The 24,641-nt window shown below is 50.8% G+C and overlaps 2 protein-coding genes across 5 annotated transcripts in view; one reads left to right on the top strand and one right to left on the bottom strand.

Annotated features, from left to right (window-relative positions):
- The window catches only part of EDRF1 (erythroid differentiation regulatory factor 1), a 36,792-nt gene extending 30,975 nt beyond the window's left edge, over positions 1–5,817 (top strand). For 2 of the 4 annotated variants that reach the window (XM_036736086.1, XM_036736084.1), the window contains 2 exons: positions 1,725–1,879; positions 4,969–5,817. In XM_036736086.1, coding sequence (XP_036591981.1) covers positions 1,725–1,879; positions 4,969–5,146 — 333 coding nt within the window. In that variant the 3' untranslated portion in view covers positions 5,147–5,817. Of the gene's footprint in view, positions 1–1,724; positions 1,880–4,965 lie in introns of all 4 variants that reach the window. The other 2 variants (XM_036736085.1, XM_036736083.1) reach the window with 1 other exon arrangement.
- A 1,723-nt stretch (positions 5,818–7,540) lies between these two features.
- MMP21 (matrix metallopeptidase 21) lies at positions 7,541–20,650 on the bottom strand. Its single transcript, XM_036735068.1, has 8 exons — positions 20,489–20,650; positions 16,440–16,471; positions 15,784–16,325; positions 15,258–15,397; positions 14,888–15,029; positions 10,689–10,946; positions 7,968–8,140; positions 7,541–7,870 (listed from the first exon to the last, which is right to left on the bottom strand). Exons 1-8 carry the CDS (start codon positions 20,648–20,650, stop codon positions 7,541–7,543), a joined length of 1,779 nt encoding a protein of 592 aa, XP_036590963.1.
- Positions 20,651–24,641: the final 3,991 nt, after the last annotated feature.

Genomic DNA, 24,641 nt, shown 5'->3' with positions numbered 1-24,641 from the left:
GGAGGTGTCCTGGGCATGGGCAGCTGTGACAGATGATAACTATGCTGAAAGCTGAGCGGTAAGCCAAAACAAAACTTCTACTCTAGAAATGGGTTGGTTAGCTCTTTAAAAAAAAAAAAAGCCCCCCAGGAATCCAGGCCATGGATCGCCTGCCTTGTCACAAGGATGGCTAATGTTCCATGGGTCACGGTCCTTACTGTGTGGACCCTCCCTTTCAGAAGGGTTCCTGGCCCTGATTCCAGCCTTGTGAGTGGTGTTTATTACTTTGGTTTTATACTGTGCACTCCTAATTGGGTTTTTCTTCCAGTTTATTTAAATAATAGCTTCTTGAAAATAATCCTAAAAAAAACTTAATCCTAGATCAAAGTTACAAATGACTTACAGAAATGATTACACAGCCAACGTGATGTGATCAGCTAAAAAGCCAAGCATAGGCTCGTACAGGAGAGAACTCTTGCTTTGTGGACAGATTGTGTCTCTGAGATGAGCGGCAGAGGTGCTAGTCTCCTAATAAGGTGATGTGGCTTCTGAATCGGCCCTTCAGCGAAGCTTTCTTTTAAATCTCAGCTGTCTCACGTCCCTTGTGAGGATGATCATACCCATTGTTTCTAGGATTTCTGGCTGATGGCGTTCAGAAGGAGGAGTGGAAGGTTTTTATGGATTAAATTGCTTCCCAGCTACTAAGGAGGATGCTAGGAAAGTGATTCTAATGAATAAAGGAAGGAAAGTGTTTGCCAAGGGTTTGCTGTGTGCCGGGCGCTGTTCTTTCTCCGCATTTGCTTTGTGGATGTTAGTGACATGTTTCGCAAATAACATTTTGCCAAACCGAGGTTTATACCAAATCACATTTTGTCAGATCGGAGTATGCACCAACCAGGGCTGGTGGTTCCCAGGCAGACCTCTGCTCCAGCCATCTTGTCTCCCAAAGCTCGCGGGTGGGGTCGTTCTTGCCGTTCAGTCACATCTAACTCTTCCTGACCCCACTTGGGGTTCTCTTGGCGGAGACACCAGAACGGTTGGCCACTTCCTTTTCAGCTTTTTACAGATGGGGTAACCGAGGCAAACAGGGTTCAGGGCCTTGCCCAGGGTCATACAGCTAGGAAGTGTCTGAGGCTGGATTTGATCTCAGGTCTTCTTCACTCCAGGGCTGGCCCTCTGTCCAGCGTATCACCTAGTGCCTTCACGGGGCCATAGGGAAAGTCATTTTCATTATTTTGAATGCAGTTGGGTAAAGTGTGCCACATTTAGTGATCCCTTGAAAAATGCTTGAGCCTTGACCAGACAGAGCTGGGATCTAAGACCCAAAGGAAGTTAGGGGAGGGGCCCATTGCCTCTGAACCAGAAGGCACAAGCTTGGCCTGGGCAGCCCTGGGAGCTGGGGACCCTGCACTTCTGACTTGGGGGTGCTCGGGGCTGGATGTGTTGGGGTCCTTCTCTGGGCCTCTGTCCACCAAAATTCTTTAGTTTGGCCCAGTTCTGATTGTGGCAAAACGTGTCACCATTGTCCTTGGCGCAAGCTCCGGAATGACGAGGGGCAGCCGCCATAGTGGCTCTGCCACCCCCCCCCTCCCTGGGAGATGCAGGGAGGCAGGAAGTCGCCTCTGCTTCCTTCCTGGGTCCTGGCCCTGGATGTAGACTTGGTCGTGAGCACTTCTCCGGCATATTCCTGTCCCTCGGAATCCAGACCTCACAGACCTGACCGGAGAATGACTCTTTCCTTGCAGGGCAAGAGTGACACGAGCAGCTCGGCCCCCGACCCCTCGGCTGCAAGCCTCCCCCGAGAAGAAGTCGTGAAGCTGCTCAGCATCTTCGAGTCCCGCCTGGCCTTCCTCCTGCTGCAGTCCATCAAGCTGCTGTCTTCGGCCAAGAAGAAAGTGAGGTCAGTGGGGGTGCAGAATCCTCTGAGGCCGACCCCTCCCCACAGGGCCAGCTGGTCAGTGTGGGCAGTCGTGGAGCTTCTGTCTGCCCTGGCATATCACAGAGTTACGCTCGTGGGGAGCGAAGGAGCTTGACTTGTGTGGAAGTTGTGTTGTGGCCCCCAGTGTTGTCTCTGGAACAGACTTTGTGACCCATCCGGGAGCCAGATTGGATCTGTTTGCTTCCTAGAAGACAGCCTGATGAGGGCACGCACATCCCAAAGAGGTGTGGCTGTTTACAGTTTGCAGAGCTCTGGGTCCCTTTGGGTTCATTTTGGTGACAGATTCCCTCCCATTTTACACATGAGGAATTCGCTTCGGATGGTTCAGTGGCGTGCCCAGGGTTGCACAGCCAGAGGGTGTTAGAGGAGGGATTTAGACTCAGGTATGCCCAGCTCTGGGCCCAGCACTTGTGGCCTTTCTCCATGTCCAGGCTGACCTGGACATTGTCCGGTCATTTGTGAGCTCAGAGCCTCGGCATGGTGTGTCAGCCTGGGGGAAAGGGCACTGTCAGGGAGCGTGGGGCAAGAGACCTTGGGCGCGGCTGGCAGAGACCCAGGCCCCTCTGGCTAGCAGGGCACCCACCATGGGCTCAGTGCGTTGTCTTTTTCGTTTCCACCAGGTGGCGCCAGTCGCCCTCATCATGTTCAGGTCTCCAGCCCCGTTTCTTGTTTTCTTGGGCTGTGAGAGGTCCTGTGGAGGCTCTCCGGGGTTTTCCTCGAGGATTTTTTTTTCCCCCGAGGCCGCTGAGAGTCCGCTTCAGTTCTCTGCTGGACACAGGAATTCTGGTTCAGCTCATTTGTGCTGATTTTGTTCGAGGTTTGCAAAGAAAACTCAGACCGTTCATGAGGATCCTTTTCTTTGCGTAGTTAGTGCATTTGTGTGTTGCTTCAGGAGTTGTCTGAGTGTTGGCAGGGGAGAAGCTTGGTTTCTAACGAACATTTTTCTTCATTAACGTTTGGGTGAAACACTGATCTATAATCCAAGTCATTCAAGAGGGAAATGTGTCACTCCTGAGCCTCTGGGGGTGTGAGGAGGCTTCTTGAAGGGAGAAAGCGCCATCCATCCTGCCAGACTCCTTAGCAGCATCTGTGGACCCCCCTCCACAGCCCACATAGCCTCAGGGAAGGTGGGGCAGTCGGCTTCTGTCCTGACTATTGAATTATTTTGTGTCTTTTCCTTTTTGCTACTGGTTTTGTGGGACGGAGAGCCTTGCCCCATGGCTGCTGAGTGAGACGTCTTGCTGCATTTTAGCTAGTTAATTCAGTCATCTCTGTGGCGCTTGCGGCTGAGCCGGTCAATGAAAGGGGATGTTTGTATTGTTAAAATGCCGTCTCTTCTGGCAGGTTGCTTTTGTAGCGCTTCATTTGTTTTTGCAGCATGTATTAATGCTCAGCTTTGGAATGGCTAGACACTTGGGTGGCTGTGGGGTTTGTTGCTGTAACAAAACACTGTCCCAGAAATGCGAATGATCTCCGAGGTGATAACTCCCTAGAGGAGCCAAGATTCTGTGGTCAGATCTGTAGGGAGAAGGTCCTAAGAACGTTAGTGGCTCGTCTTCTCCAAAAAGACCATCAGACAGCGGTAGGCTTTTGCATGTTTTAATGAATTGTTGATGTACCTTAGTCAGGCTGAAGAGCCAGTTGTTGAAATTAAAATTTAGAAGCATAATCAGAGGCAGAGGAGGCTCTCTGGGGGCCCCCCCAGCCCTCAGGGTCACACAAGGTTGCTGGACGGGTGCTCACATGCCTGGCTGTACAGCAATGCCCGTTTACCAGCGAGAGCAGATTCTGGTAGTGGTGTGAGCTACCAAGGGAATTACGTGGTCGGCCGGCCAGGATGACCAAGTGACCAGAGTTTTGGCCGCTTCACCACATTCCGGTTGTTCTGTGCTGTTCTCATAATTAGCCTCTTGAATGTCTATCTTGCCTTCACATGAGAGCATGAATATCCTTTGTTTAACATGAACTCTAAGACTGAAAATCCATTGTTGGCAGTTTCTTGTGGCAGCATGAGATAGGAGGAGTCCACACAGAGGTCCCAGGTCACTGTCCAGCTCTGCCAGTTGCCCCCTGGCTACTTAGGACCTTGGATACCTCACTGTGAGATGGAGAGAGTGGAACTAGGTGATCCCTGAGGCCCCCGACCCATTGGTTGTCAGTCATAAACACCAGCCAGAGGCACCAGAAATCCAAGTGGTCCCATGCCCGCTCATGGTCCAGATGGGCAATCCTCCCCCATACCCCTGCCTTTCCTTTTGCCTTTCAGAGTTCACTGAACTGCATTTCAACCCTTGTTCCTACTCCTTTTTCTTAAAAGAGCCCCCTGGAGATCCTCATCGTGGCTGCTGTGTGTAGGAAGTGCTAGTCCTGAAGACTGTCAAGTAAAGGAGGCATTTGGGAAGAACATGGGCCTGGAAGGCCGGCCTCTAGTCTCTGCTCCATACACCACCGCCCCCCCCCCCCCCCACACACACACCCTCACATCTCTGTTGCTTGGGCAGGAGGCCTCTGCCATATCATGTGGCCCAGCCCTGTGAGGCTGCAGAGGAGAGCTGGATATTTTCAGAATTCTGCCCCGTGGGCAGAGACCTGGGCATTCCTAGCTTTCTAGCCCCAGATTTCCGAAACACCTCCTTTAAGGAATTGGGAAATCTCATGGAAACTCTCTTAAGCTTTAGGACAATTCTGGAGTAAGGATCCCAGGAAATATGGGCTTGAGCCCCAGGAAGCTAACATCAAGTTGGACTGGCCGGCCACCAGCTGCCAAAACCAGGCAAGATGACCCCATGAGGTCATCTAAGACAACCCCACCCCTAGTATTGACTTAAGTCTATGGCCCAGAGAAGAAATGAGTTCATTTGACTTAGGGGTTGACCCAAAAAGAAGTGGAACATGTTGGTGAAGATGGGGTCAAGCCAGGCGGGGCAGCTGCAATGGGCAGAGACAGAGGGCGTGGGCTGCCAGAGACTGCGTCTGCCTGTGCACATGTGTGTGTGTGTATGTGTGCCTGTGTGCTTGTTGTTACTAACTGCTCCTCCTCCTCCCAGCAGTCACGGCGAGGAAGAGGAGGCGCTGCTCAAGACCAACAAGCAGATATACTCCCAGCTCCTGAGGGCCACTGCGAACCAGCACGCTACCCTCCTGGAGAGAATTGACGTGATCCTCCACCTGATGGGCCAGCTCTCCGCTGGCAAGGAGGCCAGTGAAGCCACACCACCACCCCCCTGACTGGCCTGACCAGCCCATCGCAGAGCGTGATCAGTGCCTTGTAACCACGGGGGCTGGGGCTGTCTGTCCATCTGTCCATCCGTGTGGTGCTTAGTTTAATTTACAATGAGAGAGGCGCTGTGTCCTGACCTTGGGGGAAGGACGGGAGAGACCTTTGCCTCGTCCCAGGACAGACTCTGATCTGGTTGGGAGGGGCTGGCGCTCAAGGCGCTGAGATAGGGGCCTGGTCTGGCGCTCCTGAAGGCCTGGACAGACTCATCGTGATCCTGTGACTCTAAACTCTCTCTCCTACGACGGGGCGAGCTGGGGCCCTGACAGAGCAGGGAGAAGCCACAGGTGGGAGGAAGTGGCGGGTCAGCCTTGGTCCGAGCAGTGTTCTTGGAGGACGTCCGGGAGCTGCCCACAGAGCCCAGACACGTTTTCTTCTCCCATGCAGTTATGACCGTGCACAAACAGGTGCCTTTTGTACCTTCAAGACAGGAGTTTTCAAACACAATTTGGCTGTTGGGCAGTTTGCTTGATTCTCTCACGCTCCAAAAGTCTTAGCACTACTCTGACTTAATATGGCAGTTGATCAAGAAAGAAGATGCTATTACCCCTCTTTTCTTTTTGAACTTGAAACTGTGAATAAAAGGCAAGAAAGATATTTTAAATAAATACATTTATTTATTAAAAATAGATGCATCCATTTTGGAGTGTATTTTCCCATTCAGCCCCTTCCTATCACGGCTGATTCAAGTAGGAAGTAGTTCTAGTTGAGGCCACAGAAAGCCTGAGGCACCATGGGTGCCCCATTTGTTTCTTTACAGGAACACTTACAATTTTAAGCAGATTCAGCTTTCTTACACGAACTCTCATGTGCTCAGCTCTGGTGGCTGTGTCGGCGTTGCTCTTACAGGAGCTTGGCGGGCTGGGTCATTTGTCAGTTGGCTTCCCTTTCCTCCCCTGAGCCCTTTCTGAGATGTCCCCTACAAAATGGGGGTTCAGAATGATGGCCCACAGTGGGTGCTCCAGGGTCCCCCAGCTTTGAGGGGAGGTGGCGAGGACACATCTCTCCCATCTCCACCAGCTCCCTTCTCTGGCACAGGGAGCCTCACCCTCTGTCTTTTTCTACTCAGTGGCACATGTGCATAAATTAATACATGTGCCCCCTTTAAGTGAGATTTGCAAACTGCCCACTCCATTTCTCTTCATTGCAAATAACAGTCAAAACACCCTTTGGAAACGCAAACGTGTCTTTGCCTAGATATTGGCGTTCAGTCCTTGTCATGTCTCTGCTGTGAGGGTTTTTGTGCCAGTCTGTGAGCAGGAATCTTCCAGAACATCCCATCTCAGAAACTTAAGACTGTTGGGACTGGAAGCCCCCACTCCCAGAAATCCCCCAGGTCCGGCCTAGAGAATTGGGGGGTGTTCCCCCAAGCTCACCCAGCTAAGCTAGTTGTAGCTGGGCAGGGACTCCATCCTGCCTTGCTCCCTCCCAGGCCATCATCCACCCCCTTTTCTCTGCCACAACATCCAGAACCGTGGGTATCTCTGAGGCTGACACCCTTGGGCTCCAACAGAGAAAATCTGCCCTTAGCTTGTAATTGTCAGGGGGCATTTAGCAACAAGAAAGGAACATGGCATCGATGGCGGTCTTTCCCAGTGCCTGCCCAGTTGGGCCTATCCCTGCTGGCTTCGAGGCAAGGTCTGTGGATGTCCCAGTTGTGGTTGTTAATGGGGAAAAATCCCAGCCAGCCTCTATGGTGTGCTTTGAGATCCTTGTGCTCAAGCCCATTCTGCTCCAAGTCACCATCCCATTCTAAAAGGAAGAAATAATTAGTTCATTAAAGTGAGCTGGGAAAACTACTCATTAAAGGATGTTGGTGATAGTACTGTGCAGTTCTGAAAAGGCTTTGGCAGGCAGGTCAGAAGGTTCTGAGTTCAAATGTGGACAGCCACCGTGTCCCTGCCCTCTACCTTGGTTTCCTTCTCTAAAAGGAAGGAGGGACAGATTCTAAAATCCTGTGATGCTACAGCACCCCCTACAATGTCACAGAAAGTTCATGTGAGAATTAAGCACCAAAAGGTCACCTTTGTATTCTGGGTAGGGTTTTGGCTCCTGGCGCCAGCCTCAGCCAGTGCTGTGCATGTTGTCACCAGGGCCGTGATTTGTGTTTGGTGAGATGAGTTCCCATCCCTCCACTGCCAACATCCTCTTCTCTTTGGTCAGGGGCCCTTCTCCTGACTCCAGGGACTCGTCCCTCCCGCTATCTGTGGTCCAGCCTCGATCCCAGAAACCACCAGCACAATCCTTTCCCTTTGGGCGTGTCTGGGAGAGGTGCCTGGGCCCAAACCTGGTGGACCCCCGGGGATGCTCTTACAAACCCCCCTTTTCCTCTACCTGGGCATTTCCTAGCCGATATTTCTGTCTGCATTTTGCTCCTTCATCTTCAGTGTGGAAGGATGAACGTCACAAATGTCGAACCACTTCTGCGAGATGGACTCTTTGGGAAATAGCGCATTGAAAGCCAATGAAGAGTTCTGCCGGCGGTCTTTGTCATTGGCCACTCTCCAGTATGCATTCCCTTTGAAAAAAAAAATGGCGCTGTGTGCATAGGAGAAGTAGGCCGAGTCTATGTCCCTGAAGGGATGGTTTGGGGGAGCGACCGGCGGGAAAGCGTCAACCAAACTCTTTGGATAAGATTTAGCCACTTGGTGTGTGTCCACATCAAACGCAAACACCTGCAACAAAGAAGAGCATGGCAAGACCCTGTCATCTCTGGAACTCACGATGCAGATGACCTTAGTCACACTACCCAAGAGGAGGCCTTCCACTTACCAAAGACCCCTGGAAGAAATAAATGAGCTGGGTCCTCCGGTCGTAGAAGGCCGTGTCCAGGGGGCTGGGGATGCCGGGAAAGCCCTCCGAGATGAGCTGGGGATAGCTCTTCCCTTGTTCATCTTTCGTGTAGGCCCGGTCATTGTCACTGTCGTACCGCCAGTAGTGACTCCCTGAGAACCCGGCAGAGGGACAGCAGCAAAGTAAGAAGCATTCAACAGTGTTGCTCCTTCAGGGTGAGCGTCCAGACTCGGGTTATTCCCAGCCTTGTGACGTCAGCCTTGTTAGCTACGAACCCAGGCCTGGGCCTAGGTCTCCCAGCACCCAATTCAGCGCTTCTTATAAGCCATGCCCCAGTAAGTTCATCAGTGATCCAAGAATTGACTATGAAGGGGGAAGCTACAATACTGGGAACAGCTGCCATAAGAAGGGATGGCTATTTGGGCGTGGAACATACTGAAGCACTCTTCTTAATTAAGCTTGTGCTAAGTGGTCCAAGCAGATTAAGGGGTTGGTTTATCGAGCTCCGACTCTAGAAGGCAGCTGCATTGCAGCAGCCCCCCACGAGAGGCACACACTGTAATTAAGAGTCTCTGACTGATGCCGGTGTAAACGGTGGTACTGGAGGCATTTTTAACACTGAAAGATTCACTTCAAGCCGAGGGAGACTTGAAAATGTAAAAACCTCAGTCCCGAGGCTATGATATCATCTGTGTGATGTTTTTAATCAAATTACTCATTTCTGCTTGGGTGAAGGGGGAGGGAGATTTTGCCAGTTTGTAAAGAGATTTTCATTTGGGCTAACAGTAAAAGTACCACCTTTTGTGTTTGTGACTTCCCTTCTCCCGATGGTTGGGCCCTCCCTGACTTCTAACTGCGGGCTATTCCAGATGAGAAGAGACAGCGCCACCGCCCCATCACACTCCCCCTTTGTGGGGTAGACCAGACGATCTCTGGTTCCTTCTGGGTGTGCACCCTCCACGTGATAACTGAGGTGTCTGAGGTTCCCCAGGGTGTGGGGTGTGGGGGGACTCTGTGGTCCAGCCTTGGAAACCAGGAGAGCTCCCACAGCCTGGAGCAGGGCAAATGTCCCAAGTGTTTATTTAGAAAGGGATGAGAATAGTTTTGACATTGTAGGACAACAAGCTTAACTTCAATTTGTGGCAAAGACATGTAGAATGGATAATTACAGTTCTGTGTTAGTGAACACAGGAAAGGAAGCCTTCCCCACCCGCTTTCTGGGCCGTTTTGGCAGAGCATTTGACAGAATCTGTCATGCTAGAATCTGTCATGGGCTAGAAACATGACAGCCAACAACTACCACAGTCTGAGGCCCAACGAGAGAAATGGCTGTAGGAGTAGGAGATGCTGGGTCTGAAATGAACTTTGTGTCTTCCCTGGTGCCCAGCACAGTGCTCTTGAATACAGCAAGTGCCTAATTAATGCTTTTATGTTGTCTGTCTTTTGGCCTCCTTCCTCTCCCAACAGGATCCCATGCTCCTGGCTGGGTCTGTCCCACAACATGGCAGCCCCAAGCCTAGTTTCCCACTTCACCCACCCCAGCCCAGAGTTCCCTCCCTTTCCCCTTTCCTGCGCTCTTTGAGGCCTTCCCAGACTTCTCCAAAACATATCAATCTCTCTCTGCTTTCAGCTCCTGATAGAATTTTGTTTTCTTATTTGTGCACTTCCAACCAAAAGGCATTTATTGAGCACCTGCTATGCACCAGGCATGGTACTTGGTGCTGGGGGTTCAGAGAGAAAAAGTGAGCTAAGCCTGTTCTCAGGGAGCCTACATTCTGCTGCTGTACATTGTTAGTTATGGTGTCATGTGGCCCTACTCCATTGGTCAATACTTGTAGAGTTCCAGCACTGACCTAGTCCAGCCTTGTTTCTGCAAAGGAAACCTTGGAGTGACCAAGAGAGGCCGCTGAAGGAGAACTCACGACCTTTCAGGCAGTCCAGGCCGTTTAGGATCCCCTGTCTTCTGGACAGCCTCTCATGGTGAGGAAGGTCAGCCACTGCTCCCAGGGCCCAAAAGAACAAGCCCCAGCAGCCCTTCTGACACACAGACACACCAGCTATAATGTGCTCCTCCACACACCAACCCTTCTTTAAGCACTCCTGATTCTTCCATTGTCTCCCATTGAACTTGGCTAACATTTATTAAGGGCCTACTATGTGCAAAGCACAGCAGGTACTCATCCACAAGGTGCTTACACCGTACGATGAGAGCTCCCTCAGGGCCCTCTCTCCACCTTGCATGTTCTTTGGACATGCTCCAGATTGTCAGTGCCCTTCCTAGAAGGCAGCCCCTGATCTGACCATAAGACCCCAGAGGTGCTCTGACCAGGACAGAGGCTCATACCCACCCCCCACCACATGCTAGGAGCTATTATAGCAGCTGCGGAGATGATGGAAAACAGACCAGGCTGTGTCATCGAGACTGAGAAGCTAACAGAAAATCGAGCTGAGACAATATGGTTTCTTCAGGGTTTTGGATTACCGATCAGATCAGATTAACTTAGTTGGTTTTTCTTTTTTAAGTCACTATTGATCTACCGCCGAGCCGGGGAGGAGGACTCTTATCTACAGCCTGAGCTTTCAGGCTGGGCTTCTCCCGAGGTTCAGTGGGGCCGTGCACAGGGAACACCATCCATGAAAACTGGCTTAATCAAATGGCTGGATAAGGGAGAAGTGGAACCAGCCCCAAGCAACTCTCACCTTTGAAAAAGTAACGTTCATCTCTTCTCCAGGTCCATATGTGGACATAAGCATCGATGTCGCGAGAGGGAATTCCGCGCCATCCAATGGGGGTGAGGATCGGATCCCCATAGCGGGTCCTGTTGTGGCGGTTCTCATAAAGCCAGTACCAGCTGTTGCGGAAGAAATATGTGCTAAAGCTTACGACAAGCTCTCCTAGGCGGGTTTTCTCTTTGCGGATCCAGTCAAAGGCGGTGTCAAACGGTCCTTCGCATGACCCTGATGCAGAATAATCCACAACCATTTGTCAAGTGAGTGTGGGAAGGTGACAGGTTCAGCATTGGGGATACAAAAGCAAGAAGGAAAGTACTTCCCCTCATGGAACTGTGTCTGTTGGAAGAGCACACGTACCTAGACGGGTATGTTCACATATGCCAGGCACTGCATAGGCATGATGGGTATACATACAGAGAATAGAACAGTCTTTATTCACAAGAACTTTGTGTTCTAATAGAGGAGCCAGCAAATCCATCCATCTCTCTCTCTCTCTCGCTCTCTCTGTCTCTCTCTCTCTCTATCCTTCAATCTATCTATCCATCTATCTGTCTGTCTATCCTTCAGTCTATCCATCTGTCTGTCTATCCATCAGTCTATCTGTCCATCCAACCATCCATCTGTCCATCAGTCCATCCATCCATCCATCCATCTAGCTATCCATCAGTCTATCTGTCTGTCTGTCTATCTATCCATCAGTCTATCTGTCCATCTATCCATCCAACCATCCATCTGTCCATCAGTCTATCCATCCATCTATCTATCCATCTGTCCATCAGTCTACCTATCTATGTCTGTCTATCTATCGACAACATAAAGGGAATGGATCCCGACAGATACAAAATGGTCACCCTGCAGGATAGTTTGGGAGAGCAGGCACTAGGGAAGTCTTCGTGCAGAAGGTGATTCTCAGACTCTGTCTTGAAGAGAACACTTTTTAGCAGGCGTAAGGAGGGGGTCACATTCCAAGCATGGGGGGGGGGGTGGAGGGGCAGCCAGTGTCAAGGCCCAGAAATAGGGAATGAACTGAGTCTCCCATCTAAGAAACTAAGAGGAGGCCAGTCTGGATGGGGATGGGGGAGGGGGAGGAACGGGCACTCACAGGTGCCTACTATGTGCCGGGCACCGTGCCAAGGGCTTTATAAATACATCATTTGATCCTCACGGCAGCCATCAAGATCCCTAATTGATAACTGAGGAAACTGATGCAGACCAAAGTTAAATGACTTGCCCACGGTCCTGCAGCTAGTAAGCGCCTCAGGCCAGATTGGAACTTGTGTCTTTCTGACTTCAGGCCCAGCGCTCTATCCTGGCACCATCTAGGCTGGGCTCAGGCTGTCAAGGGCAGCCTACAAAGTGAACACAAGGTAGTTAGGGGAAAGTGTCCCCCGGCCATCAGGGGCGTCAGAAAGTGCTTCGGGTAGAGGGCGATGGGTACGTCAGCAGGGACACGGCAGATGGAAGAAGGCGCGGCAGGGGCCTAGCGTGGAGAGCGGCAGTGGACAGCAAGACCGGAAGCTAGGAGGGTCTCCGAATGAAGGCCAGGCAGGCAGGAGCTTCCGTTTTTTCCTGGAGTCAAGAGGGCAACTCCAGAGTTTATCGGGTCACAGAGTGACGCAGTCAGCTTTAGGGAAGTCACTCGGCAGCTGCGTGTCAGACAAACTGATGGGCAGAGACTCGAGATGAGTGGACTGATCAGGAGATTATTCACTACATTTCAGGAGGGAGATGGCCGGGGGCTGCAAGAGAGGTAGAGGGACTGGACAACGGCAGCAAGTCTGCCGATTAACCGAGTTATGTGGAGCTAGGAGAGGATGATACCTGGGATGCAAACCCGAGGGAAAAGATAGTGAGTTCGGGTCTGGACGTGTTGAGTTGGAGATGCCGATGGGATATCCAGTTTGAAATGTCCAATGGGCAATTACTCATGGGGGGAGGGAGACAGAGGGCATAGGGAAAAGGGAAGGGGGGCGGAGGAGCAGATTAATAGGGTAGGCAAGCAGAGAGACAGACCGACGTAGATAGGCATAGATAGATGATGAATAGGTTAGACAGATAGACGGATGATGGCGTAGACAATCTGATTCATGAGAGAGACTAACTGAACCCACTCCCCAACTGTCTCCTTAATGTTCTCTCTACACTCGGGCTCTCATCATTTTTTTTTTTCAGAGAAACAGGCAGTTTTCAAGGGAAGAAATCCATGCTATGAACTATCTTTTAAAAAGTGCCAACTCACTAATTAGAGAAAGGCAAATTAAGACAGCTCTGATGCCCCGGCTCACACCTGTTGAACTGGAAAAGAGGCCTCCGGGGAGAGAGTCCCATGCACCTTTTATCGGCGGAGCTATGAGCTAGTCCAGACGTCCTGGAGAACAGTTCGGAACTATGCCCCAAAAGCTATTAAGCTGTGCAAAGTAACCCTTTGACCCTGCTCGGCTGCTAGGTCTGTCCCCTGAGGAGACCCGAGAAGGAGGAAAAGAGACCCTCCCAAAAGGTCCTCGATTCTGGACAGCAGCACTTTTTGCGATGGCAAAGCACTGGACACGAAAAGGGTGACCATCGGTTGGGGGCTGGCTGATGATGAGGGATGGATGTAAGGGAACAGTCCTGTCCCACAAGGTGTGATGAGAGGGATGGTTTCAGAGGAAAGCAGGAAGAGCCGTGCGCACTGATGGAGAGCGAAGCCAGCGGAGCCAGAACAATTCATATGCTGGTGAGGACATGAAAGCTGTAGGGATGCGGGTCGATGGACAGAGCGAGCAGCATCCCAGAGGGCGGAGGAAGAGCAGGCGGCCGGCTGACACAGGGGACGGATTCAAAATGGAGACAAAGACACGGACGTGGACAACGAAGGGATGCGCTTTGACTGCCTGATCGTATAGTTAGGAGAGCTTTCTCTTGGTTCTTCATTGGCGGGGGGCGGGGGAGGGGAAGGGAGACGAAATAAATGCTCGTTTAAAAAAGAAAAACAGAAAAAGAAGGGAGCGGATGGGACCAAGGGGACATGGAGGGGTCGGCCTCAAGAGGAAAGACCACCGCTTTATCAGAGACGACGGAGTGGGAGGGACCAGTGTTCAGGCCGTGTACGAGGAGCAGAACGGCCTCGATTTTGTTTTGGGTAAATTAGGCACAGTCCTCAGGTGAGAGCGGGGAGAGGAAGGAGCCGAGAGAGGATGCTCTGGGGGTCTCGGAGACGGAAAAGAAGATACGGGATAGTTATTGTGGACAGTCGGCTGGACTATGAAGAGAAGTAACCCCATGAGACCCCATCGCCATTCAGCATCATATGAGCAGAGGGCGGGGGTGGGGGTGGGAGCGATCCAGGATTGGGGGTTGACAAGGGGCGAGCAAAGGGCGTGGTGGGGCGGGTGGCGTTGAGAGTAAAGAATCGTGCCACGTTGGACGGCTTCATGGAGGAGATGGGGACGGGAGGCGTGTGTAGCCGCAGCAGGCGAGATGCCTGGGGAAGTGCTGAGGGATGGGGGGGGGTGGGGGGATGGGGGTCGCCGTGAGGACAAAGAATCGATTTGGGAGGCGTGAGCAATAGGGAGGAATAGGACAAGAGGAGAAGGTGACTGACTAAAAGAAATTCCGAGATCGTGGTCACAGGAGTGGAAGCCCGGGGGGTGGCGGTGGCGGTGGGGGGCCAGAGCAAACAAACGCAAAAGCCAACCCGGGCCAAAAAGGATCGAAATACCGCGGTAACCATGATGCGATGGGAAAGAACCCTGGCCTCGGGAGTCGGGAGACCTGGCTTCAAATCCTGCCTCCTATCCATATTAGCTTTGTGACGACGAGAAAGTCATTTCGCCCGAGTCAGAGCTTCCCACCCAAACACTTTGACAAACTCTTCATCGCGCCGTGGAAGAGGCACCCAAGGGACTGCTTTCTCCAGGAGTTTGAGAGTCACAGGACCGAAATCGAAGCCGGAACCAAACCCGGAACGCCCTGTCCGACCTCGGTACCTCCAGAGGTTGAAGGGCACCCGCAGGAGGAGCCCAGCCCAGACAGGGCCACTGGCCACGTGCGGCTTTCTCTACGCCCCCACCAAGCCTCAGCACACACATCCTCGGCGGCAGGACCAGCCCAGGACTCCCCAGGTAGCGTCTCCTGGCTGAAGCGGCGCACTCTGTGGGACGCGTTTCCCTGGGGCACCTTCTTACCGTACAGTTTTTGTATTGCTTTCCTGTCTGCCCAGTCCAACTCAAACCCAGCCTCCTGGGGAATGTAATTCGGCTGCATTATCGATCCCGTCCGGTCCAGGTGAGGCAAGCCTAGGACGTGGCCAATTTCATGAACTGCTACCTAGAAGAGGAACGCAGACGCCTTCAGCACGTTCTTCTTAGGCCTTTCAGCCGATAGCCAATCGATAAGCGCTGGACTGCTTCAGTTACAATGGTTTGGCTGTATTTAACAAAACTCTTATTTATTAAAGCGAAAAGGAATAGGGACTTACGGGGAGAAGCGGCTTAAGTTTCTCAGAAGAAATGATAAACCTAACCAGGCTCCTTGGCCTCAGGGCGAGTCTCTTACTTTGAGAAGACTGATCCCGCTGTCACTGGGTGGGGACGTGAAGTGCTCGTCATCATCAAAGTGAATGTCCCCAAAGTTCCAGGCATGGGCGAACTCTTGGCCGCTTCCATCAAATGCCCGGCTGCAGCCGAGGTGTCGACCTGGGGAGAGCGGAATGGCTCAGATGAGCCACCGTGTGTGTGTGTGTCTGCGTCAGTGTCTGTGTGTCTTTGTGGGGGGTGGGGAGGGGGAGGATATACGTGCACATGTATGTGTTTTGGGGGCTGATAAAAAGGGGGCCACATATTTAAAAGGGCAGGAGTGGAGAGCGACCCCGCCTTGCACAGATGAGGAGGCGTTCAACCTGAAAGGGTCTTCGGAGACAATTTGGTACAACCCACCACATTTTATAGATGGAAACACTGAGGCCCGGGGGATCTGCACGATTTGCCGCAGGTAAGAAATGCAGAACAGGGCTAGGTTTGGAACACAGGTGCTGCTAACCCAGAGATGGTCAGTTTGCTGACCGACTGACAGACTGACTCACCTCTTCCAAAGCCCAACTTGATATCGATGCGCGCTGCAGGAGAAAGGAGGTCCTCTTTGAATGTGAGTGGAGTCACCTCGCTCCACATCCGGAAAGCCAAGCTAAAGATGAACCTCTGCTCCTCGATGGACAGCTGGCTGCTGTAGCCCTCCCCGACCAGCCTCCACCTCAGCAGCCTCCTGGAGAAGGCTCTCCGTCCTGGGGCACTTGGGGGGCTGGGCTCCTGCTTTTGTGGGGAGAACATTTTCAGGAATCGTTTCTTACGCACTTTGGTACTGGGGTCTGTGCTTCCTCCCCTGGGCGTGATGCTCAGAGGCGCCCTATCTCTCTGAGCTGAGCCAGTGTCCGAAGTCAGTGGCAGCAGGTCCACCTTCTGCACGGGCTGGCGGTCAGGCATGCCGCACCGGGGCTGGTTCATCGCTGCCAGGGTGGCTTCATCCAGCTGTCCAGTCACTGGTAACTGGCTAAAGGACTGGAACTTTGCAATGGCCTTCACAAGGCCTGGGTCTCTGCCAAGTCCCACCAGGAGTTTCACTCTGTGCCTTGGCATGGAAGTCGCCTCCTGCACACTGGGGAGATCTCTAAGCTCCGCAAGAGGTTTGTCATCAGTGCTGGGCCCCAAAACGTCAGAGGAGAACACCATCCCCCCACTGGACCCTTCTGTCCAGCCATATTTGGATAAGAACAACTGAAATAAAAATAAAAACATGACTCCAGTATTGCTGTATCAGCTTTGCCTTTTTGCATAATTAAAAACATGGGTCTGTGGGTTCATCAATCAAGTGGGTTACCAGGCAGGTATTAGGCACCTGCTGTGTGTCTAGCATGGGGGAGCAAAGCAGTCCCTGCCCTCAAAGGGCTTGTGTTCTATTGAGGAGACATGTACAGTTATAGGTATATGGAAAACACCCAGAAAACGGATTCAAGGTATCTTTGGAAGGAAAGGCTCCAGCAGCTTGCGAAGGGGGCAGGGCAGAGTGGGCATTCAAAGTCTGCCACCAACTGCCTCCCATCTACCTTTCCAGCCTCCCTGCACACGCTTCCTCTTTACATATTCTGCGTTCCAACCAAACTGAACTAACTTGACGTTCCATCTCCTACCTTGGACCATCTGCACAAGTGCCTGAAGTGCATTCTTACTTTACCTCTCCATCAGCAAGCATTTATTAAGTGCTTACTATATACCACAGACCCTCAGACTCCTTTTTTTCCTTCAAGGTTTAACTCTCTCTATACTAGTCTTCGTATTCATTGATCTGTGTACACGGTCAGCATCTATCAAGTGCCTGGTGCATTATACCTTTTTAAATTAATAATAAATGTTTTCATTCATTCAGTTGCACATAGAACATAAGCTCTTTGAGTCGGGAGGGAGGATGGTTTTGTTTTTATCTTAACCCTAGCATAGTATTCTACACACAGGAAGTGCTTAATACATGTTTGTTGGATTTAATTCCTTTGTCATTCCTGATGCTCAGTCAGCCTGCCTCCTTGGTAAGTAGCTTAGCAAGAGGAAGGATCCTACCTAGTATGCGGGTGCTGGTGCTGGAAGGGCCATCCATCTCATTCAGCCCCATTTTACAGATGGGGAGAATGAGAACTCAGAGAGGGGAGGGGTTTGCTCTATGGGCTGATGTGGACACAGGTTCAAAGCCAAGATTAGGACATGCTGGTCTTGTTCTGTTGGCTTTCACATAAAGACTCTACAGGACAGTGAACTGCATCTCAACTTGGAAAAGCCTCATTTTAAGAATTCAACTCAGCCGAGACTCTTCCTGCTTTCATCTTCACAGAGGACTAGCAAACAGGAGGTATAAGAACTGGTAATTTACCCAGCTAAGTTGCAGTATTGATGGTCACTTAGGACAATAGCAAGTATTTGTATTTGGGAAAGACTTTGGTTTCTTCCTTGCCTCCTTATTGCCATTCTTCCTTCCCATCCCTCCCTCCCTCCCTTCTTTCTCTCCTCTCTCCTTTCCTTCCTTTTCTTCTCTCCTTCCCTCTTTTCCTTCTTCCTTCCTCCCTCCCTTCCATCCATCCTTCCTTCCCTCCCTCCTTCCTTCCTCCCACCCTCTGTACTGTCTTTTCTTGCTTGCTTCCTAGGAGCTAATATAGGAGTTGTTCTTGCTAATAGTTCAAAATATCACAAAACAGGGGAGCTGGGAAGGAACTCCCAGCTCCCATATCAATTATACACCATGTCCACAACATTCCTGGCTGGTGATATTACCATCTCCGTTTGAAGACCTCTTATGACGGAGAACCCGCTACCTCACAAAGCCGGCCAGTCCACTTTTAGGTAGCTCCAGTTATTAGACAGCTTAGGATGGGATGACAGATTGAATGTAGAAGGGAGCACAAGTAGTCTGACCAGCTCATTTTACAGAAAGAAACCAAGGCCAAAAGAGATGAGGCAGCTTGGCCAAGATTCTTCATGTACTGAATCACAGGGCTTTGCCACTGGACAGTGACATTCCTCCTCTTGAGAAAAAATAGCTTTCCTTTTGATTCTGTCCCTCGCTCAGTCCTACCTTCTGGGCCAAGAGGAAGGACACTCATCCCGAGTCCCCATAGGCAGTCCCTCCAGTGCTCATCGGTGGACAGTGGTGTGCTTTTGAATCAATCTGGTCTAGTCCTTTCATTTTAAATCTGAAGTAGATGACAGTATCCCTCCTGAGTTTTTTTTTTAATTTTAAATGTAAAATGATCCATTGACTATCAGCTATGTGTGTGTGACCTTAGCCAACTCATTTCTACCATCTTCAGTTTCCTCGCAGATATTTAAAATGTGGATGTTCATATTCCCACTAACTGCCTCCGTGGGTTGGTGTGAGGACAGTGCTTTGTAAGCTGCGAAGGGCCAATGTGTTAGTGAGTTGATTTAAACAGACTCAGTCTCTCAGAAAGGAACTGGGGCAATCCTGTAAGAACAATGAAAGATGACCTAAGAGATGGGCCTGGGCGGCACCACCATCCATAGCATAATGGGGACAGACCCACGGAAACGAACAAGGACACCAACCAAGGGGAGCTCGTTTGTGGAGGGGCTGGGGGCAGACAGGCATGTGCAGAAGCAGCCCCTGACCTCAGAGCGATCCCATTCTAACAGGGGAGACTCGAGAGTCTATTAGAAGGTTTATGTGTACTCACATGTACATCATACCTAGCCTTTGTAGACAGCTTTAAAATGTGCAGAAGCACTTCACAAATATCTCATCTAAGCATCACAACAAGCCTGTGAGGTACATGTTATTGTGGTTCCCAATTTATAGACTAGGAAACTAAGGCATGAGGGATTAACCATCTAGTGAGGGTGGGAGGCAGGTGCACATCAGTACACATACGTGTGTAAATATAGTATCTTCTTAAAAACCAGGACACAATGTAAATTCACAATTTCTTTGCCATCCACCTTCTTGTATCCTGAAAAGTTTGTTTATTGATGATTAAGTTCGAAAATTTAAAAAACAAAGAACGTTGTAATTATGCAAGAAAAGTGACTGAAGGGCTCATGCTCATTGTTTCAGAGATCCCACCAGAGACGGTTCTAACAGTGAGAAAAGATTTGTCATACCGAATGTTTATAGCAGCCTCCTATGCAGTAACAAGGTACTGGAAACAAAGCGGGTGCCCACCAACGGGAAAATGGCAGAACACATGATGGCACATCCATTTAATGGAATTACTTCAAATATGGATGATTCAGAGAACTGGTCAAAGAGCCCTGGCTTTAGTCAGAGATCCTGGGTTCAAATCCCACCCGTAACATTTACTCTCTGTGTGACCTCAGACAGGTCGCCTTCCCTCCTTGGGCCTGTTTCCTTATCTGTAAAATGAGGGCATTGGACTGAATGGTCCCTGGGGTCCTCTCACCCTCTGGTCCAAAGGACAGAGCAAAAGAACAGTAAATACAGGGACCACGGTAAAAACAGAATCCAAGATGAGAGACGATGAAATGTCAGGCGGAGAGAGTGGATCTGGGCGGCACCGTGCTCTGTCCTCTGCTGGTGAAGAGCACTTCAGCCCGTTTCCTGTTCATGCCCAGACGCTGGGGAGGGGTGTCCTAGGGGAGGGGGGGCTTCTAGGAGAGGGGGGCGTGGATTGTTTGGAGGCTGTTGCTGTCCATTGTACCAAAACACAAGGAATCAATGAAGTGTGAAACCCTTGGACGCTCTGAGGGACCCATGGTCTCACCGAGGTAGGCACTCACCCCTCTATGGATGCCAATCATGATCCACCCACGCTCCCCTTGTCTGGGCTGATTTTGTCACAGTCCTGCTTACCCTAAATCCCAAGGTGGTTATGGACAGCAAGGTTTTGTTTTTTACTCTTTTAAATAAAAGGAAAGCAAATCTAACAAAGGCCTCTGTCACTCTGGGCATGTTGTCCCTGGAGAGCAAAGGGAACAAAACCCACCACTCCTGGCACACTAGATGTGCCTGATAAATGCTTGTGTCTGACTGATTGTTGGATGAAATCATATGGATGGATTGTGCCTGCCTGCCATGGGGAGGAGTGGATCACAGAGCTTGTGAAAGGCAAAGTTCTCATTTCCAGAGTCCTATACAGAAAGCAGCATTTCCACAGTCCTTGAGTGTGTATGCACATGTATGTGTGTGAATGCAGGTATGTATGTGATGTACATGCATATATGTGGGCATGTGTGTGTGTGTGTGTGGTGGGGATTGGCATGGCTTTCTCCTACCTGAGCAGAATGGAGGTCAGTGACAGGCTCTGCTTGGTGCAGGACAGACTCCTCTATGTCTGAGTGGTCTCGAATGTGGAAGAGTTTTTCTAGCTGGGTGGGCCAGGGGGCAGCCAGAAAGCAGAGCAGCCACGTCCCAGGCAGATGGACAGCAGCCGGCATGGCACTTGTCAGACAGAAGGCCCCCTGGCCCTTCCTCCCAGGCTCTTCTTCCCTTCCTGGAAGAGCCTCTGGGTGCTGGAGGAGGGGACCCACTCTTTATATCTTGGAGGCTTCCCCCCTCTTTTTTCTCCAAGCTTTCATGTGATAATTCTCACCACTCCCTGAAGTGTGCTACCCCAGGGTGAGCACACACATACCCCAGGCCTGAGGAAAACCTGCCCTTTGAAGATCTCGTGGCCCCCTCCTCCTGACACCCACCCTCACTTGTTCCTAGAACCTTTTTGCACATCAGGGCCCTACTTGTCCATCTACAAACGCTCTCTCCCTCTGCCCTTATGATCCGATCAGCTCCCAATCAATCAGCCAGCAGCTCCTGGGCCCTCTTCTCTTCTCCCTCGATACTGTCTTCCTTGGTGATTTCATCAGCATCCAGGATTTCGATGATCATCTTTATACTGCCGACTCTCATGTGTCTCCAGTTGCCTGCTGGACATCTTGAACTAGATATTCCAGATATCCTAAAACTCAGCATGTCCAAAACTGAACTTGTCTTTTCCCCCACTCTCCCCTTCTAGCTTCCCATTACTGTTGAGGGCACCATCACCTTCTTAGTCCCTCAGCCTGGGCATCATCCTCAATGGCTCACTTTCTCTCACACCCCATATCCACAAGTTGTCAAATTTTGCTGATGGCACCTTTGTAACGTCTCTCAAATATGCCCCCTTCTCACCTCTGACTGACCCCCTCAGCAGACCCTCATCACCTCCTGCAGGACTATTGTAAAGCCTGCTTGGGGGGTGGGTGGGATCTGCCTGCCTTGAGTCCCTCCCCACTCCAATCCATCTCCCACTCAGCTGTGGAAGCGATGTTCCTAGACTGCTGCTTTAACCACATCACTTCCTTTTTAATCAGTTCTAGACTCATTTCCAGGACCAAAAAGAACTTCCTACATGGTTTCCAAAGCCCTGTCTAACCTGCCCTCCTCCTGCCTGTTCTTCTCTCCTACCTCGCTCACCTCCACACGCTCTGTGATCCAGCGACACTGGCCTCCTTCTTCTCCATTGGACAAGAAGCTCACCTCCCTGCTCCAGACAGCTTTCCTGGGTCTCCCCCCTGCCTGCAATACTCTCCCAAATCTTGTCTATTCTACCCCTCCAACTTGCATGCGAACACCAACACATCAGCCCAACTCTCTTACAACTACTTCAGCAGGGATCAAAAAAGACACTGGACTCAAAAATGCTCAGTAATCCCAGGGGAAATGTAATGAGATCCTTTTTTTCTAGCCCCGGTCCACACAGAGACTGGACGTTCCCTAGGGAAACAGTCAAACCGGGAGAATCTGGGGCACAGACACGCAGAGCGAGAAGCCTCCCGGCACAGACCGGAAGCGAACCAGAAGCCCGGAGCTGTGGACTAAGGGTAAGGAGAATGGGGATGGACGGACGGAGACGGAGCGGGAACACCTAGAGATTGTGGCTTGTCACCGAGCCAGGACTGGTCAGCGCCCCTCACGTTCAGAATGAGCCGCATCCCAGGGCTCAGAGAGAATTTCAACTTGCTCATCTGAGCCTCCTCATAGGTCCTTGATGACGGAGAGGCAAATGAGAAAATTAGACCATTGTCCCCGATGGCTATCCGTGCAAAAAGAAATATTTGAAATTAGATACCCCGGTGTAGCCTCATTTGTAGCAAGGGACAAGTCTCACCCACCCCTGAGCCGTCATCATCCATAGCCTTACGACTCAGGAACAAGCTGTCCAAGCACACTCAGAAGTACAAGTTTTATGGGAGCATAACCAGTAGTGTTTTGTCCACAAAGAAATCGCCGTCTAAATCCAAACTGTCCCTGTTGTAGTTTAAAGACTTCTGGAGCGGGGACCTCCCTCCCTCATGAGGTGGCCTGGGCAGGCAGGCAGTCAGTCACTCAGCACTTATTAAGTGCTTCTTACGTGCCAGGCAGCCTGGTAAGCCCTGGAAATACAAAGGGAAACAAAACAAAACAGTCCCTGCTATCGAGGAGTTCACAACAGGCAAACAGCTATGTGCAAACAGGATACACAAGATAATTAGAGACAATGTCAGGGGAAGGCACCAAGATCAAGGAGGTCTGGGGAAGGCTTCTTGTGGAAGATGGGACTTAGCTAGGACTTGAAGGAAGCCAGGGAAGCCCAGAGGCAGGGAGGAGCAGGGAGAGCCTTCAGCGCATGGAAGACAGCCAGGGAAGTCTCATTTCCCTGCTTCAAGCAGGAGAAGCCTCCCCTACACTTCCTCTTCCATAGGCTCCCCATCCCCAGCACCTTCCTCCAGGCCCCTCTCTGCCAGTCCATTCCTAATTACTGGAGGGCACTGATGGGTCTGCTCTCTGCTCAGGACCGAGGCACAAACTTTCCAGAACCACAGAGCTTCATCAACAGGACACGTCAAACCATTTTTAATAGTGGTTTGAGTCCCACCCTGTGTGACATCCTTGCGAAAGAGCTTCATGATGGGGCTCCGAAAAAGTGTTTTAGAAGGAGCCTGTTGCCATCTGGTATTTGATGGCAGATTCTGCAGTGGTTAAAGCAAACAGCATCCATCAAAATCACACAGGCCATGTTTCTAGTCCATTAGCAATCCTGTGATCACTGCTGGCAGAGACATCTTCCAGGCTCCTGTACAAGGAGGCTCCATGTAACAGACGGCAGTTAAGTCAAAGGACAATTAGCTGCCCTCCTCCCAGGAAGGAGCCGATGGAGATGCGAAAAGGCTGTTCAGCTAAGTGGAGTGAGCTCCAAAGTAAACCCCACACACATCAGCCCTAGTACAACCTAGCCTGCTAGTCCATAGCCCACTTCACCCCCTGCCCCCACGCCTAGAATGCATGCCTGCCTTCACTTGGCCTGTTAGAATGTCCAGGTTGTCAAAGCCCAGCTCACGCGCCATCTCCAACATAAGGGTGTCCTTGATCCCCTCCTCCTCCCACCTTGTTACCATTACTTGGCACACAGTAGGAGCTTAATAAAGGCTGGCTGATTCCCCACCTCAGTAAACTGTAGGTTTCCTCAGGGCAGAGATTTCCATATATTTCTTTGTATGTCCTGCCCAAGCACCCAGCTGGCATACAGCAGGCATTTGATAATTGTGGAATTGAATTGAAATCCCATTTCCACGCATGACTGTGACCACCAAGCTCATTTCAGACTATGTAGGCAGAGATTTCTAAGCTTTTCATTTGGTTTCCTCATTGCTAAAATTCCAAACCTGCTACTTAGGATTTTTCCTAGGAAGACATGCTGAGAATGTTGCTGATGGTGGAAGTGTTCTTCATCAGCCCCTAATTCCACACCCTGCTAAGAACTGGATGGCTGGATGGGAGAAGTACTCCTTGCTCTCTTCTTTGTAGACATGGGGGACTACAGGTGAGTAGCAGTGCATATAAAGTCACTCAGCTGATGGAGGAGCTGAGTAGTTTTACTGCACTTTTCCCCCCACTCTTTAAAAATTCTTTATTCTGTGGGGTGGCTCACTGGGTGAGGGTGAGAGACATGTATCAGTAACTTTGTATAGTCACATGTGTATATACGCACACATCACTCATGACACTAAAAATAAAAAACTGAATGAAAATCAGACTGAGCCAATGTCCACTCCACTGTGGTAAAGAAAACTGGAAAGGGAAAAGCCTCCCTTCCGATGACAGGCTTTTTATCAATTCCTTCTATTTACCTGGATGCAAGACCACAGCCAACAACGAAGGAAAAGCGAGCCCACTCAGACTCTCCCTAATGTCTTCTGACACCTCATGGCGGTGCAGATTACCCAGGCTTCTCAAAGGTTCTGCCCAGAAAGGGAAGGATCCAGCAGGTTCTGTCAAGCTGAAAAAGCCCCAAGTACAGGTCCACTGATGGATGGTAGGTCTGGCATTCAAGGTCTGCCTTGACACTAAAGTCTGGCTACAAACTGTAGTCAGGAAAGTCTCAGTTCAAATCCGGCCTCTGATTCTTCCCAG

This window comes from Trichosurus vulpecula, chromosome 8, assembly GCF_011100635.1.
Source record: "Trichosurus vulpecula isolate mTriVul1 chromosome 8, mTriVul1.pri, whole genome shotgun sequence".
Classification (NCBI taxonomy): domain Eukaryota; kingdom Metazoa; phylum Chordata; class Mammalia; order Diprotodontia; family Phalangeridae; genus Trichosurus; species Trichosurus vulpecula.
The sequence above is the reverse complement of the archived record's forward strand: the minus strand, read 5'-3'. Positions and strand labels throughout refer to the sequence as shown.

Coding starts and splice junctions, on each gene's coding strand:
- MMP21 (XM_036735068.1), bottom strand. CDS start 20,650: ATGCCGGCTGCTGTCCATCTGCCTGGGACGTGGCTGCTCTGCTTTCTG. Junction 15,398..15,783: donor CAAGTTGGGCTTTGGAAGAG/GTGAGTCAGTCT, acceptor CGCTCTCCCCAG/GTCGACACCTCGGCTGCAGC. Junction 15,030..15,257: donor GCGGGATCAGTCTTCTCAAA/GTAAGAGACTCG, acceptor TTCCTCTTCTAG/GTAGCAGTTCATGAAATTGG.